The following is a 17500-nucleotide window of genomic DNA, read 5'->3' on the forward strand; positions in this document are numbered from 1 at the left end:
GAGATGGTTGTCCTTCTGGAAGTTTCTCCCATCTCCACAGAGTGACCATCGGGTTCTTGGTCACCTCCCTGACAAATGCCCTTGTCCCCTGATTGCTCAGTTTGGCCGGGCGGACAGCTCTAGGAAGTCTTGGTGGTTCCAAACTTCTTCCATTTAAGAATGATGGAGGCCACTGTGTCCTTGCAGTGGGGACCTTCAATGATGCAGAAATGTTTTGGTACCCTTCCCCAGATCTTGCCTCCACACAATCCTGTCTCAGAGCTCTACGGACAATTCCTTCAATCCCATGGCATGGTTTTTGCCCTGACTGTCAACTGTGCACTGTCAACTGTGGGACCATATAGACAGGTGTGTGCCTTTCCAAATCATGTCCAATCAATTTAATTTACCACAGGTGGACTCCAATCAAGTTGTAGAAACATCTCAAGGGTGATCAATGGAAACAGGATGCACCTGAGCTTGTGTAAATAAGGTATTTCAGTTTTTTTATATATATAAATTTGCCAAAATATCTTAAAACCTGTTTTCGCTTTGTCATTATGGTGAATTGTGTGTAGATTGATGAGGAACATTTTTTATTTAATCCATTTTAAAATACGGCTGTAACGTAAAACATGTGGGAAAAGTCAAGGGGTCCGAATACTTTCCGAATGCACTGTATATATGCAAAGTTTGTAGTTGATTTAATGACACATATCAACATTCATAAAATCACTTACCTTCCTGCGTTTGAGACGACGTGGGCTGTAGACATGTTAGAATTACAATACACAGAACGGACATCTGCAAACGGTCCATGCCTAGGTCCAAACCAACCCAATAATAATCATGGCCAGGAATACAGTAGCGCAGGTCGGTTTAATCCTCAAGAAGTCCTCAACTCGTTCGATACTTTTTTGGGGAAAGGTAAAACTATTTCAACAAATCATAAGTTCAAGGTTGATCTTCATAAGACTCGAGACTCAAATCTACAGTTATAGGTCCAAGATTCAGTACCACGATTACTTTACATTTCACTCTAATAAGAAGCCTTTTTAAAGTGGCAGATTGACTTGACGCAGAAACATGATCTTATTATTAGATAAGTGAATATGGGCGGTGTATAAATTCCGATATGGTGCGTCAATTCAGACAGAGTTTGGCAAAAGTGAACACGTATTTTGACGCTCAGCTTTCACCCCTCGCGGTGATACAGACCAGATAGGCACTTGATTGGCCAGATCAGTTGGTTTACCAATCAGTGCTCGTTGCTTGTGAGCGCTCGTGGCTGTTTCATTCTGTAAAACATTACTATAATATTTGCAAAATAAATAAAAGGTCAAGGATTAGCCTAATCTAATTTATAAATATATGAAAACACTGCAGATGATTTCAATAGGCCCTTTATAAATACAATAATATCTAGAAAAATGTGTCATTCAATTCACAGTAATGATGTTTATTATAATATTGTAATAAACCAGTTTTTTAATCTAGTCTTGTGTGTAGCCTATGGTTAAAATAAAAACTCTAATTGGTCAGAATCCTAACATGGAGACTAATAACAGCATGCTTGATAATCCATGAAAATACATTGTAAGCAAAGGTTAGTAGGCTACTGAAACAATACAATAACATTATTTAGCATCATCCTAACTCTGTTTATTTACATTCCATGTAGACTATTTTGGACTAGCGTTACTTTCAATCAGTAACAGGATTAGGGTCTGAGTGGCTGTACTGTCTCTCCATGCAGTGAAGAGCAGTATTGTCCTCCAGCCCTGTCAACTGGTTAATCAGACCTGCTTTGATGTGTATGGAGCAGCCTGTCACAATGGCATCAGTGTCAAATGGTTAAGTGACTTCTCAACCCAAACCCAGAACGTAGAATCTATGCTTCATTCCAACAGAATGGAACACAGAACACACAACTCAGAACAGAGAAGGGCCAACATAGGGCCAACATAGGGCCAACATAGGGCCAACATAGGGCCAACATTCCATGTCATGTGGAGGGCAGGAAATAAATATCTGGTTGTGATGAATATGTAACACAGTGTTGTTGTTTCCATTTCCATAATTAAGGACTGGGTAGATAAATTGATGTAAAGATATATTCACACTCTTAGACAAAACATAGTAGGTTGAAAATGTTTTGGAACAGTGGCATTTGATTGATTTACATGCATTATAGACACTTATAAAGCTCTTTATAACACTTACATAGACACATAATACAGCATTTATAGATGCGTTTCAACAAGCTTGTAAACATAGTCGCTACCTTGATCAAACAGATATGTTTAAAGTACTGGTTACATCGACATTTGAACATTTGAATAGTGGGTCTATCTAGTGGCAGCATGATGTGACCATTTGACATTTCTCTCAGTGTTTATTTATTTACATCAGACAGGCAGTACCTCATTTGTGTGCGTACATCCCATAGCTGTGCCTTGATTTTGGGGCGGCAGGTAGCCTAGTGGTTAGCTCGTTGGGCCAGTAACAGAAAGGTTGCTACATCAAATCCCCGACCTGACAAGGTAAAACAAAATCTGTCTGTCTGCCCCTGAACAAGGCAGACTGTTCCTAGACCAGTTAACCCACTGTTCCTAGGCCGTTATTGTAAAATAAGAATTTGTTCTTAACTGACTTGCCTAGTTAAAGAAAAATAAATCCATGTCATATCTTTTACACCCAGCAGGGGGAGACAGAGGCCAGTACTCTGAGTTTCCTATGCATGGAACACAGAGCCTCTGAAGTTCATTAGCTGAACTTTGAGCAAATATTGCACGTTAAGCATGTTATACACATTTAGCCATTCATGTCACATACACAAAATTAATTTTCTAACTATTATAATGGTGTTGCATCAGAACACAATATTCAGAGTTTTTATCACTGAGTTTATTACAGAATTTTCCTGACTTTTCAACTCCAAGGGTCAACTCTTAACTTTGAATATTTTTAATAGCAGATAGATGTAAGGGAAATGGAAAGAACAGCCTTCTGTTACTGTAAAAAAAAAAGTAGAAAGGTGTCAGCCAGTCCTGAATCTGTCATCTGAGGTTCAATCTACAGACTACAGACTATTATTTTAGACAGACTACTATGAGTGGGATGGCTCCATGACAGACTACTATAATGGTTCCATGACAGACTACTATGATGGCTCCATGACAGACTACTATGATGGCTCCATGACAGACTACTATGATGGCTCCATGATTGCCCAAGCTTCTGTCGCCAGACCTTGTCAGATTCTTCACCAGAGAATCATCATTATCCCTTGTGGCCCTAGCGTGTCCGCCTTTCTGACTGTCTGTCAGTCCGGGGCCAGGCTGTGTGTGGAGGCAGGTTGATGCTCCAGTCCCCAGTCCTCTGCATGGCCTTCACACCCAGGCTGGTCGCCATTCCCTTCAACAGATTGATGAATTGATTGTGGGGCTGCTGCCAGTGTGTCTGTGCCCTGGGCGAGGGGTGTCCCGGTTACGCAAGAAAATCCCAGCTATGGCACCCGCCCTGGGGCCGCTATTGTGGCTGGCCTGCAGGGGGCCCAGGGGGCCAGGAGCCCAGGGAGCAGCTCTCTCTGACCCACATACTGCTGTCACACCCCTGGAGACACAGCACTGGAGATGGAGGGGAAAGGTTGTGGGGGGCGGATTGGTTAGGGGGCCAGTGCTGGAGCTGGGGGGGAGTGGGCTCGAAACACAGGGCTGTTGCAGGGACCGGACATGGGCTAGTGTTATGAGAGGGCTGGGGTGAATAGGGACCTCTGAACACCCCAAAACTACAAAAAAGTCCTAACTCGATTTGAAGACGTGGAATCGAAATGTTTCCAAGAAACACAAGTTGAATGTTGCCATTTGTATTGATCTACCAGAGCAGTTAACAGGTAAACTAGTATCACCGGACACATACTCACCAATACATATGTACTCATGACTAGGATCCAATCGTCAATCCATTTTTGAGCATTAACATTAATAACTGAACCTTGTTTCAATGCTTTTTAACACACATTATTAATTGGAATGTTAAGTAATTGCATTGTTACAGTAATATAACATTTAAAAAATTAAAAAATCTTGCACAGACTCAACTGAGTTAAAGGATGGAAATGAAGTGATATATTTAGCAACAACTGTGGTCCCACACACAAACCATCATCAGGGTGCAAGGGGTTTCAACACTAGTGATACTGTATAAGGCCACAAAAACAATTGTCGCACCAAACCAAACTCAATGTAGGAAATGTAATACACAAGCTGTAATGTTATATTCATACATCTATACAAATCAGTCCATAAACGAATGCTGATATCTACAATAGAACATATCAACCACAATGATTACTTTCAGGTAAATGTCACATATATTCTTACAGGTGTACAGTACCAGTCAAAGGTTTGGACACACCTACTCATTCAAGGGTTTTTCTTTCGTTTGACTATTTTCTACATTGTAGAACATGAGTGAAGACATTCAAAAACTATGGTTACATGTAGTAACCAAAAAAGTGTTAAACAAATCAAAATATATTTTATATTGGAGATTCTTCAAAGTAGCCAGCCTTTGCCTTGATGACAGCTTTGCACACTCTTGGCATTCTCTCAACCAGCTACATGAGGTAGTCACCTGGAATGCATTTCAATTAACAGGCATACCTTGTTAAAAGTTCATTTGTGGAATTTATTTAATTCTTAATGCGTTTGAGCCAATCAGTTGTGTTGTGACAAGGTAGGGGTGGTATACAGAATATAGCCCTATTTGGTAAAATACCAAGTTCATATTATGGCAAGAACATTTCAAATAAGCAAAGAGAAACTACAGTCCACCATTACTTTAAGACATGAAGGTCAGTCAATGAAACTGTCTCTCATGAGGACCGTTACAGGAAAGGAGACCCAGAGTTATCTCTGCTGCAGAGGATATGTTCATTACAGTTACCAGCCTCAGATTGCAGCCCAAATAAATGCTCCACAGAGTTCAAATAACAGACACATCTCAACATCAACTGTTCAGAGGAGACTGTGTGAATCAGGCCTTCATGGTCGAATTGCTGTAAATAAACCACTACTAAAGGACACCAATAAGAAGAAGAGACTTGTTTGGGCCAAGAAACATTGAGCAATGGACATTAGACCGGTGGAAATATGTTCTTTGGTCTGATGAGTCCAAATTTGAGATTTTTGGTTCCAACCGCCATGTCTTTGTGAGACGCAGAGTAGGTGAATGGATGATCTCTGCATGTGTGGTTCCCACTGTGAAGTATGGAGGAGGAGGTGTGATGGTGCTTTGCTGGTGACACTGTCAGTCAATTATTTAGAAATCAAGGCACACTTTACCAACATGGCTACCACAGCATTCTGCAGCGATACGCCATCCCATCTGGTTTGCGCTTAGTGGGACTATAATTTATTTTTCAACAGGACAATTAGTTAAAACACACCTCCAGGCTGTGTAAGGGCTATTTGAACAAGAAGGAGAGTGATTGAGTGCTGCATCAGATGACCTGGCCTCCACAATCACCCGACTTCAACCCAATTGAGATGGTTTGGGATGAGTTTTGGTTACTACATGATTCCATAAGTGTTATTTCATAGTTTTGATGTCTCACTATTATTCTACAATGTAGAACATAGTAAAAATAATATCCTAATACCATCATCTTTGAAATGCAAGAGGGCATAATGTATTATTCCAGCCAATGTGCAATTTAGATTTTGGCCACTAGGTGGCAGCAGTGTATGTGCAAAGTTTTAGACTGATCCAATAAACCATTGCATTTCTGTTAAAAATGTTGTATTTCCCATGTCCTGGGAAATGTTCTTGTTACTTACAACCTCATGCTAATCGCATTTGCCTACATTAGCTCAACCGTCCTCTTGGATGGTTTAAGAATTAAATAAATTCCACAAAGGACAAGGTACGCCTGTTAATTGAAAGGCATTCCAGGTGACTACCTCATGAAGCTGGTTGATAGAATGCCAAGAGTGTGCAAAGCTGTCATCAAGACAAAGGGTGGCTACTTTGAAGAATCTCAAATATGTTTAACACTTCTTTGGTTACTACATGACGCCATGTGTTCTTTCATAGTTTTGATGTCTAAACTATTATTCTACAATGTAGAAAATAGTAAAAATAAAGAAAAACCCTTGAATGAGTAGGTGTGTCCAAACTTTTGATACTGTATGTTTGTACTTGTTAAGCAAAACATGTAAATATACAGTTGACATAGAAAAAAGCATGCTTTTGCATATTGGACGTGTTTTACACAAACCTATGTCACTGTTCATTAATATCTACCACTACTGCATTGCTCCAACCAGCAGTAGCAATTTTAGTGTAAAAAGAGAATAGTGTCAGAAGACTGGCTAAATATATAACATTAGACAGATTTCATTTCCAAGAGATCGTTTACTGTATGGCCATGCATAATACTGTGTTCCAAACCAAACTAACATTGCCATTGTTCATTCTGAAATAAATAATAAATAAATAAATAAATAAATAAATGGTGTTGCTAAATACTTTTTAAATGTTATTATTAAGGTTAATGTATTGACATTGATGGCCCGCAGCTGGACAGCGCTAACCATTTGTAATAGTTGACAACAGGCTGAAAATGTCCTCAAGGAATGGGGATATGGATCCTCAAGCAATAGGGATATTCTCTCTAAGTCCCCTTCCTACACACCAATCACATTTCACTCCCACCATGTCAGGATTTTTCACTTAATGGATCAAATAAAACCAACTACCACTTTTTGATTCAAGAGCTGACACTAAGGTTTCTCCTCACTCTCCTCTGATTGGTCCACTCACTTCTTGTTCTTCAGCTGATTGGCCAGCCAGTCGAGGCCCTCGTACAGGCCGTCTCCGCTGGTTGCGCAGGTGGCCTGGATGTACCAGTTACGGTGACGTAGGGAGTGGAGCCCCAGCTTGTCTGTGATCTCTGCTGCGTTCATGGCATTGGGCAGGTCCTACACAGGACGTGAGGTAAAGATGGAAGGATACGAGTGGAGAAAAGCACATGAGAGAGTAGGATAGGTGTAAGGAAAGCATAGGTAAACAGAAGGACAGGTAGCGAGGAAAAGCACATGATTTAGACACAGGTAACAGATACAAATACATGGTGAGTGAGGCTTTTTTAATATAATAAAAGAGAATAGAATAAGCACTTTATTGTCCATACCTGTTTGTTAGCGAAGATAAGAAGCACGGCGTCTCGTAGCTCATCCTCAGCCAGCATCCTCATCAGCTCCTCTCGAGCCTCATTCACCCGCTCACGATCATTACTGTCCACCACAAAGATCAGACCTGGAACCGCAACAGACCTGACTTCAACACACAACATACCCTCAAGGTAGCAACCAGGAATCGGAACAAGCCTGTCAACACACTACAGACCCTATGAGGACCAAGGTTTACTGTCTGACATCCCCCTCTATCAGAATGAACAGGTTAAAGGTAGTCAGCAAAATGATGTTGCCACCTGCAGCACCACAGATATAGAGATGAGTGAGATACAAGGCTTGGCTCTCACACAGTCACACACAGTATCTGTGCAGCTGCATGGGTTCATATCAGGCCTTTACAATGTGGTAGCCACGGGACCAAAACAGAGGAGAAGTTGAGCCTCGCGCTTCAACATTCTAAGTTGTTGCAAAAATGTACCCACCATGCTGTTCACTTCCTGCATCTATGTAATGTCGCTGACTCTACCTTTAATGTTCCAAGGGCTGTGAAAGAGGGGTTTTGTACACATACTGTATCATAGGTACAATATATAATAGAAAAACAAATACTATATAATAGCCAAAATCATAATACCAATCTGGTAAAATGCTTGGAATTTGGCTTGAAAAACGTGCTTATTTGAGGCCGTTAATGCAGTATGCAAATGTCTATAACCAGAGTGTGAGTCAGCCCAATACATCATTGTGTTGGATGTGTCATAGGTCTGGAGTGCCAGTCTTTGTCCCAGCGTGGGCCTATAGCCCTCAAATTCAAATCTCAAAGCCAGTTCCACTGCTTTTTTTTTTTTCATTCTTCCCCTATAATTTGTGACTGATTTAGACACCAGGTGTGTGCAATAAATGATCAGGTTGAACAGAAACCTAGCAGTGCTGCAGACCTCATAGAGCTCTCCTGCTCAGCTTACACGTCACAAGAATGTGTTAGCCTGCTGAGCTAAAGCTTATTAGCTCCCACTATACTTACCCTGTGTGTTCTGGAAGTAGTGTCTCCACAGCGGCCTGATCTTGTCCTGGCCACCCACGTCCCACACTGTGAAACTGATGTTCTTATACTCAACCGTCTCCACGTTAAACCCTGAGCAGGGGAAGGAGCATGTGTGTTATAAATGCCATATAAACAGCTGTAGGTATGTTATAAACCCTGAGCAGGGGAAGGAGTGTGTGTGTTATAAATGCCATATAAACAGCTGTAGGTATGTTATAAACCCTGAGCAGGGGAAGGAGTGTGTGTGTTATAAATGCCATATAAACAGCTGTAGGTATGTTATAAACCCTGAGCAGGGGAAGGAGAGTGTGTGTTATAAATGCCATATAAACAGCTGTAGGTATGTTATAAACCCTGAGCAGGGGAAGGAGTGTGTGTGTTATAAATGCCATATAAACAGCTGTAGGTATGTTATAAACCCTGAGCAGGGGAAGGAGTGTGTGTGTTATAAATGCCATATAAACAGCTGTAGGTATGTTATAAACCCTGAGCAGGGGAAGGAGTGTGTGTGTTATAAATGCCATATAAACAGCTGTAGGTATGTTATAAACCCTGAGCAGGGGAAGGAGTGTGTGTGTTATAAATGCCATATAAACAGCTGTAGGTATGTTATAAACCCTGAGCAGGGGAAGGAGTATGTGTGTTATAAATGCCATATAAACAGCTGTAGGTATGTTATAAACCCTGAGCAGGGGAAGGAGTGTGTGTGTTATAAATGCCATATAAACAGCTGTAGGTATGTTATTAACACCTTATAAAGAGCTGTGTGTGTGTTATAAATGCCATATAAACAGTTGTAGGTATGTTATAAACCCTGAGCAGGGGAAGGAGTATGTGTGTTATAAATGCCATATAAACAGCTGTAGGTATGTTATTAACACCTTATAAAGAGCTGTGTGTGTGTTATAAAAACCTTATAAACAGTTGTAGGTATGTTATAAACCCTGAGCAGGGGAAGGAGTGTGTGTGTTATAAATGCCATATAAACAGCTGTAGGTATGTTATTAACACCTTATAAAGAGCTGTGTGTGTGTTATAAATGCCATATAAACAGCTGTAGGTATGTTATTAACACCTTATAAAGAGCTGTGTGTGTGTTATACACACCTTATAAACAGTTGTAGGTATGTTATAAACCCTGAGCAGGGGAAGGAGAATGTGTGTTATAAATGCCATATAAACAGCTGTAGGTATGTTATAAACCCTGAGCAGGGGAAGGAGTGTGTGTGTTATAAATGCCATATAAACAGCTGTAGGTATGTTATAAACCCTGAGCAGGGGAAGGAGTGTGTGTGTTATAAATGCCATATAAACAGCTGTAGGTATGTTATAAACCCTGAGCAGGGGAAGGAGTATGTGTGTTATAAATGCCATATAAACAGCTGTAGGTATGTTATTAACACCTTATAAAGAGCTGTGTGTGTGTTATAAATGCCATATAAACAGCTGTAGGTATGTTATAAACCCTGAGCAGGGGAAGGAGTGTGTGTGTTATACACACCTTATAAACAGTTGTAGGTATGTTATAAACCCTGAGCAGGGGAAGGAGTATGTGTGTTATAAATGCCATATAAACAGCTGTAGGTATGTTATAAACCCTGAGCAGGGGAAGGAGTGTGTGTGTTATAAATGCCATATAAACAGCTGTAGGTATGTTATAAACCCTGAGCAGGGGAAGGAGTGTGTGTGTTATAAATGCCATATAAACAGCTGTAGGTATGTTATAAACCCTGAGCAGGGGAAGGAGTGTGTGTGTTATAAATGCCATATAAACAGCTGTAGGTATGTTATTAACACCTTATAAAGAGCTGTGTGTGTGTTATAAACACCTTATAAACAGTTGTAGGTATGTTATAAACCCTGAGCAGGGGAAGGAGTATGTGTGTTATAAATGCCATATAAACAGCTGTAGGTATGTTATTAACACCTTATAAAGAGCTGTGTGTGTGTTATAAACACCTTATAAACAGTTGTAGGTATGTTATAAACCCTGAGCAGGGGAAGGAGTATGTGTGTTATAAATGCCATATAAACAGCTGTAGGTATGTTATTAACACCTTATAAAGAGCTGTGTGTGTGTTATAAAAACCTTATAAACAGTTGTAGGTATGTTATAAACACCTTATAAACAGCTGTAGGAATGTTATAAACACCTTATAAAGAGTTGTGTGTGTGTTATAAATGCCATATAAACAGCTGTAGGTATGTTATTAACACCTTTTAAAGAGCTGTGTGTGTGTTATAAATACCATATAAACAGTTGTAGATGTGTAATGATTAAAGGCCAATGCAGTCAAAATTCAGTTTGTCCTGTATTTTGTATCACAGCTGATGAAACTAACACTGTAAAGGGGTGTGTTTTTTTGAATCAGTGTTATTTCCTGATAGTTGCTGGTTGAAAATGCAATCTACACAGGAGCTTCTAATCAGCAGGTTCTCATAGGCGGGAGTTACAGCTTTCCATGGTGACATCACCATGCGGTAAATTGGTTGATAGACCAATAACAAAGCGAGTTAGGAACTCAGTTGGGGTCTCAACTTACTGTTGAGAGTTAGAACAGTAGAATACACAAGGTGCAAGTTTTACATTTGGTTGTGCATCAACAATTTTTCTCTTGTTATGTCAGACACTGACTGTGTGTGATTTATGACCATTAAGACGGGAGCTACTAAGTCCTTTTGTCCTTTTTTCTCCTCCTGCACATACTGTTGTTGTTGTTGTTTTACTGTTACAAACTGTCTTTCTATTTGTGCAAATTAAAACTAAACAAAGACAGCTAGCAATTTTTAGATTAGTAAAATATTTTAGCCAGCGATCTAAACTTGTAGTAATCATGTCCGAATACTGACCAGTCACACAGGGCATGTGCCCAGGGGCCCTGACCTCCATGGGGCCCCCATTGATTTTGTTAGTGACTCTCACTCAGATATCATTAATCATAAGTCATGGCAAAATGGGAAGAATTGCAGGAAATTAACTTTAAAACATTATCTCCACACCATGGCAAAAGGCATGCATTTGGTAATACTTCTTTTTTATTTATTTTTACCCCTTTTTCTCCCCAATTTCATAGTATCCAATTGTTGTAGTAGCTACTATCTTGTCTCATTGCTACAACTCCCGTACGGGCTCGGGAGAGAGGAAGGCTGAATGTCATGCGTCCTCCGATACACAACCCAACCAGCTTCTGCTTCTTAACACAGCGCGCATCCAACCCGGAAGGCAATGTGTCAGAGGCTACACCGTGCACCTGGCAACCTTGGCTAGCGCGCACTGCGCCCTGCCTGCCACAGGAGTCGCTGAGACAAGGAGATCCCTACCGACCAATCCCTCCCTAACCCGGACGACGCTAGGCCAATTGTGCGTCGCCCCACGGACCTCCCGGTCGCAGCCGGTTACGACAGAGCCTGGGCGCGAACTCTGATGGCACAGCTGGCGCTACAGTACAGCGCCCTTAACCACTGCGCCACCCGGGAGGCCTGGTTATACTTCTTAAAAAATGATCTCTGCCTCATAGCAAAATGTGTGGAACTGCAGAAAACGTGCTTTAAAACGGCAACATACTTTTTGGAGGGAAGGAACTCAGTCTCAACTTAGTGTTGAAAGTTAGAATATTAGAAGACACAATGTGCAAGTTTGAAATGTGGTTGTGCATTAGCATTTTTTCTCTTAATATGTCAGTCACTGACTGTCAATCAATTAGCCATGTCGGCTAATAATTTTTGTCTAGCCAGCTATCTAAACTAGTAAATCATGGCCAAATACCAACCAGGCACGCAGGACACATGCCCAGGGGCCCTGATCTCCAGGGGGCCCCCATTGATTTTGTTAGTCACTCTCACTCAGATATCATGGCATAAGTCATGGCAAATTTGGTAGAATTGCAGGAAATTTGCCCTAAACTGAAATTAGTTGTAAAACCAAATCTCGCTTAGGGTCCCCAAAAGGCTAGAGCTGGCTCTGAGAGTTCCAAACCTCTCTGCCAATAACAGCTAGTTTTCAGTTTTCCCCTCTCCACTCAAACCACTCCCAGACAGTCCTAGCAAGATTATTTCTTAAGAAATAGCATTTTTTTTGGAAATCTATTACAGTAAGTTACTTAATTGTTACATCAAATCAAATCAAATGTTTTTTGTCGTGTGACGAATACAACAGGTGTAGAACGTACCATGAATTGCTTACTTAATTGCGAACTTAACCAACAATGCAGTTCAAGAAAGAGTTAAGAAAATATTTACAAAATAAACTAAAGTAGAAAATAAAAAGTAACACAATAAAATAACGAGGCTATATACAGGGGGTACCGGTGCAGAGTCAATGCGTAATTTGTACACATACCCAGCAATTAGTTGATATTGATATAAAAATGTCTGCATTGGGCCTTCAAGGATAAGTAACATTTCTACATGACAACACATTTGACTTTTCTCTCATCCTTTATAGCCAATGACTTTCATTGTGAGACTTTCCATACCGATAGTGGGGATGGTGGTGACAATCTCTCCCAGCTTCAGTTTGTATAGGATGGTGGTCTTCCCTGCAGCGTCCAGCCCCACCATCAGGATCCTCATCTCTTTCTTCCCTAACAGGCTCTTCAGCAGGTTGCCAAAGATGTTCCCCATGGTAACTGACTGGCTGGTGGTTGGCTGGCTGGCTGGTTGACTGGCTGGTGACTGGCTGGCTGGTCAGACCTCAACTCACTGCTACAGAGCTGATAGGCAAAGAAGCTGGATGTTAGGGCCCAGAGTCTTTCCTGATCTTGTAACTTAAACAAGGAAAAATTGTCTCTAGTTGCATGCCACTATTGGGAGAATTATTCGTAGGGATCAGTTTTTCCTGACCTGACCAGGCAAAAGTCTGGAGGCCCGGCCAAGTCACAAGGTCAGGAAAAAACTGTTACACACACTGGAATAAGCTAATTCAACCATAGCCTAAATGGCAAGTCAGCGGCTGAACAAACAGTGAGTTTGTGCATTTACTGAGTCAGAACCACAGAGAGGACACACAGTAGCCCTTCAACCACTACTCAGCCCATTAACACCTCATAACGGCTCCAAACCACCTCGGAGGAAAAGCAATAAAGTCTACTTCACACCTCTACAGGCAGGCTGAGGAAGCCGACCTGTCTGAAGGCCAGTCAGCTGGCCTGGTGAGAAGAGCTGCCACGTTGTAGGCTCACACTACCTACCGCAATCCTTTGTTGAGCTGGGGTTATGTGGTTTATAGTAGTTATAATCTATACATTGAAATATATTATTTCATCCCTACAGTAGGCTGTAGTCCTAAAGCATGTTGTTCTAGGGTGACACACAGCAGGTGAATTCTAACATTAGTCTTCTGTTCTGAGTCAAACATATTTAAATAGCCTAGGTAAAAAATACATGGATGAATGTGTTCATAAATAGATCTTTCAATCACTGCATCGCAGTGGCGGCATATGATACTATAAAACACATCTGTCGTTGCGCAAGAGCACTCGCAGTGATGGCAGCACCCTCCGCTAAATGCGCCAGGGTCTGTGGAGTGGAACACCCTGTATCTTTGAAGCACACTGCGCACCACAAAAAAAAATGCAGGTTCAATCGAATAATAATCTAGTAGATATCACATGTAGACAGTCACACTGTAAACATCAGAAATGCTATGGTTATTTCATCCATAGGCATATTATGATTCTCACCTTCTCCAGTCACGACACGACGCAATGCTTAGGTGGCCTGAATGGACGACGTTAATTCACTAGAATCACTACCAACACATAGTTGTTTCATTTCTGTAATGACATGACACGATTCTTGTATTTCAACAGTTTTACGTTATCCATAATTTCCTAAATGTCCATCTCATCCCCACCTACCTCTTTTAGCCGTACCAGCTGGATTCGGGCAGTGGCGTTTGACTCTCGCGAGAAGACGCCAAGAATGACAGAGGTCTCGCGATGATGAGAGAACCAAGTACACTTCATCACTTCATGGGCCGATCACGCGCTCCCTTCACTGTCAATAAATCTTGACAGGAGGCTGGGGGTCAATTTTCTGTTGTTGTTGTTGAAAATGTACTATTCGTTTTTTATGGGGAGTTTGTAATTCAATGATTTCTCTTGATTTAGCCTTCTGAGTTGAAACTGAGAACATCAACTCTAGTCAGGGCATGAGATGGTGCAGTGTTCGTGTGGTTTGCATGCCCTGTGATTAAAACCCTGCTTTAGTATTTCATTAATCAAGATTACGAGTTGCCCTGCTACTGTACATGTAATGCAATTAATGCTTGTCAGACGTTTTGTGTGTGTGTGTGTTAGAGATCAGAGACAAAATACATTTTTTGTTATATTATAAGATATTAGAGCGTAAATACATTTGACTAAAGGCAAACATAAGAACAATTCACCTGAGAAACACCTTAATAAATAAGTGAGGAACTGCTAAAACGATGCCAAAGCCAAAGGATACTTCTTGGCAGAGATGTTGTGTGCCAGAGACAATGAGCTGAGAAGAGAAAGCATTTAGCTACACTGAATCACTCTCACAAGAGGGGGCCATTTTGATTTAGTTCAATTTTGCTGAATCGACATGGATCAAACAAATACATCACTCGTGATTTTTCATGAAGACCAGACCAAACATATTAAATAGCAATACCATCGCAAGCCTTTGTCTTTCTCAAAAACTCTCTTTGAAGCATTTACCAGATGCTCTTATCCAAAGAGACCTACAGGAGCAATTAGGGTTAAGTGCCTAGACAGCTCTGGGATTCAAACCAGCAACCTTTAATTTATTGGCCCAACACCCTTAACCACTAAGCTACCTGCCGCCCATAAGTTGAATGGCTTTATGTGGGTTTTAATGTTTTATACAGGCATCTGATGAACTTCTTTCACTGTATTTTCTCTGTTTTAAATATGATTTCAAAAAGCCAAAGTCTTTCAAAATTCTTGATTTGATGTCCTAGGCCTACTCAGTGTCTGTCAATATACAGTAAAGGCCCTTTAATAATAGGCAAAAGGAGTGAGTTCTTTACGTGCTGATTTACCAGTAGTGTGTTTCTCTCTACAGTATGTCTGCCTGCCAGGGGCTCTGGGCATGATAGATGTGTTTATCAATTCAGCGGTTGAGGCGGAAGGAAAAAGAGTGAAGCAGATGTTTGCAGCTGCACACCAGACTACAGGGTGGAGTGGAAGCAGGGTGGAGTGGATGCAGGGGGAGTGTGCCGTAGCCTGTGTTTGTGAGTGTTGGGAGCACGGAGGAGGTTATAGGGGGGTTACAGCACAGCGCAGTGGGTAGGGGCCGACCAGGGGTGGTGGGTGGGGGGACGGGGGTTGGAGTTATAATTTAAAGGAGCCTATTCCTCTGAAGTGTTTGCCAGAGTGCACCCCAGCAAACACAATCACAAGTCTGGTTGGTTGTGCTTGCAGAACTAATGAGGGCTGAGGAGCACATTGAGGGCAGAGGAGATGAGAGCTTTGATGTTCTGGGTAATGTTTTCTCTCTCTCCCTGACTCTCTCCCTGCATGTCCCACATCAAAAATTAAAGGGGAGTCAGTCGTAAAGCAGATGTTTTGGAGCGATGCATTTATACAGAATATACTTTATAAATCCTCTCTCTCTTTCTCCTCTCGCTCTCCCTCTCTCACAAAGTTTGCCTTTATGTATAAATGTAAAGTATCTACAGTAGATATGTGTGTAGATGGGTGAGAGAAAAAATATATATTTAATACATTTTGACACAACAAAATGTGGCATAAGTCAAGGGGTGTGAATGCTTTCTGAAGACACTGTATGCATCAATCTACTGTAGGCTATCTTTCAATCTAGCTAAACATACTGAATCGTCTTCTGTTAAACATACAGTACGATCATCCTGTCAGTCAACGTCGAGGACTTTTATCTTTCCTAACTTCCCCCCTTCTCTCTCCTTTTAATTCAGCAGGGTCTGGTTGTCATTACTCTAGGGGCAGTCAATGTGTTGCTGTGCATGTGTCAGCGTCTGCAGACCGCATGGTAGGAGACAGGGAGAGAGGGGGAAGGAGCAGGAGAGAAATCAAATCAAATTGTATTTGTCACATGCTTCGTAAACAACAGGTGTAGACTAACAGTGAAATGCTTACTTGCCAACAATGCAGAGAAAAAAATAAAATAATACTAATAATAACACAAGGAATAAATACACATTGAGTAACGATGGTTACTTTGCTATATACACGGAGTACCAGTACCTAGTTGATGTGCAGTGGTACGAGGTAGTTGAGGTAGATACTGTATGTACATATTATTATGAACTATGAAGTGACTAGGCAACAGGATAGATAATAAACAGTAGCAGCAGGGTATGTGATGAGTCAGAAGGGTTATAGCCAAAAGGGTCAATGGAGATAGTCTAGGTAGCTATTGGTTAATAATTTAACTAACAATTGAGCAGTCGAATGACACAGGGGTAGAAACAGTTCAGGCTTCTGTTGGTTCCAGACTTGGTGCATCGGTACCACTTGCCGTGTGGTAGCAGAGAGAACAGTCTATGACTTGGGTGGCTGGAGTCTGACCAGGGCCTTCCTCTGACACCGCCTGGTATAGAGGTCCTGGATGGCAGGGAGCTCGGACCCAGTGATGTATTACCCTCTGTAGCGCCTTGCGGTCGGATGTCAAGCAGTTGCCAAAGACACAACCAGTCAAGATGCTCTCATTGGTGCAGCTGTATAACTTTTTGAGGATCTGAGGGCCCATGCCAAATCTTTTCAGCCTCCCCATGGGGGAAGAGGCATTGTCATGCCTTTTTCACGACTGTGTTGGTGTGTGTGGACCATGTTAATTCCTTAGTGATGTAGACACTGAGGAACTTGAAGCTCTCGACCCGCTCCACTACAGCCCTGTCGATATGGAGGGGGGTGTGCTTGGCCCTCCATTTCCTGGAGTCTATGATCAGCTGCTTTGTCTTGCTGACAATGAGGGAGAGGATGTTGTCCTGGTTGTCCTGTTGTCCTGATGGTGTTGGTGTGGTGTGCAGGAACACAGTTGTAGTGATAAGTTTAGAGGGCACTACAGTGTTGAACACTGAGCATTCTCACGTAGGTGTTCCTCTTGTCCATGTGGTAGAGGGCAGTGTGGAGTGTAATAGAGATTGCGTTATCTGTGGATCTGTTGGGGCGGTATGCGAATTGGAGTGGGTCCAGGGTGTCTGGGATGATGGTGTTGATGTGAGCCATGATCAGCCTTTCAAAGCATTTCACATCTAAAGATGTGAGTGCTGCAGGCGATAGTCATTTAGACAGTTTACCTTGGC

At 41.6% G+C, this 17500-nt stretch overlaps 2 protein-coding genes across 4 annotated transcripts in view; both read right to left on the reverse strand.

Annotated features, from left to right (window-relative positions):
• The window catches only part of LOC139416825 (receptor tyrosine-protein kinase erbB-3-like), a 28903-nt gene extending 27798 nt beyond the window's left edge, over window positions 1–1105 (reverse strand). Inside the window, exon 1 of the mRNA XM_071165911.1 lies at window positions 720–1105. Coding sequence (XP_071022012.1) covers window positions 720–798 — 79 coding nt within the window. The 5' untranslated portion in view covers window positions 799–1105. The remainder of the gene's footprint in view (window positions 1–719) is intronic.
• A 1491-nt stretch (window positions 1106–2596) lies between these two features.
• Window positions 2597–14133, reverse strand: LOC139416826 (ADP-ribosylation factor 3). 3 transcript variants are annotated; one of them, XM_071165914.1, is made up of 6 exons: window positions 14085–14105; window positions 13908–14000; window positions 12702–12938; window positions 8206–8316; window positions 7178–7302; window positions 6054–6965 (listed from the first exon to the last, which is right to left on the reverse strand). In XM_071165914.1, exons 3-6 carry the CDS (start codon window positions 12847–12849, stop codon window positions 6804–6806), a joined length of 546 nt encoding a protein of 181 aa, XP_071022015.1. In that variant the 5' UTR covers window positions 12850–12938; window positions 13908–14000; window positions 14085–14105; the 3' UTR covers window positions 6054–6803. The 3 variants fall into 3 exon arrangements, with proteins under 3 accessions (XP_071022013.1, XP_071022015.1, XP_071022014.1); XM_071165912.1 differs by lacking the exon at window positions 13908–14000 and having other exon boundaries at window positions 2597–6965; window positions 14085–14133; XM_071165913.1 differs by lacking the exon at window positions 14085–14105 and having other exon boundaries at window positions 13908–14068.
• Window positions 14134–17500: the final 3367 nt, after the last annotated feature.

This window comes from Oncorhynchus clarkii, chromosome 9 (genome assembly GCF_045791955.1).
Source record: "Oncorhynchus clarkii lewisi isolate Uvic-CL-2024 chromosome 9, UVic_Ocla_1.0, whole genome shotgun sequence".
In the NCBI taxonomy this organism is placed as follows: Eukaryota; Metazoa; Chordata; class Actinopteri; order Salmoniformes; family Salmonidae; genus Oncorhynchus; species Oncorhynchus clarkii.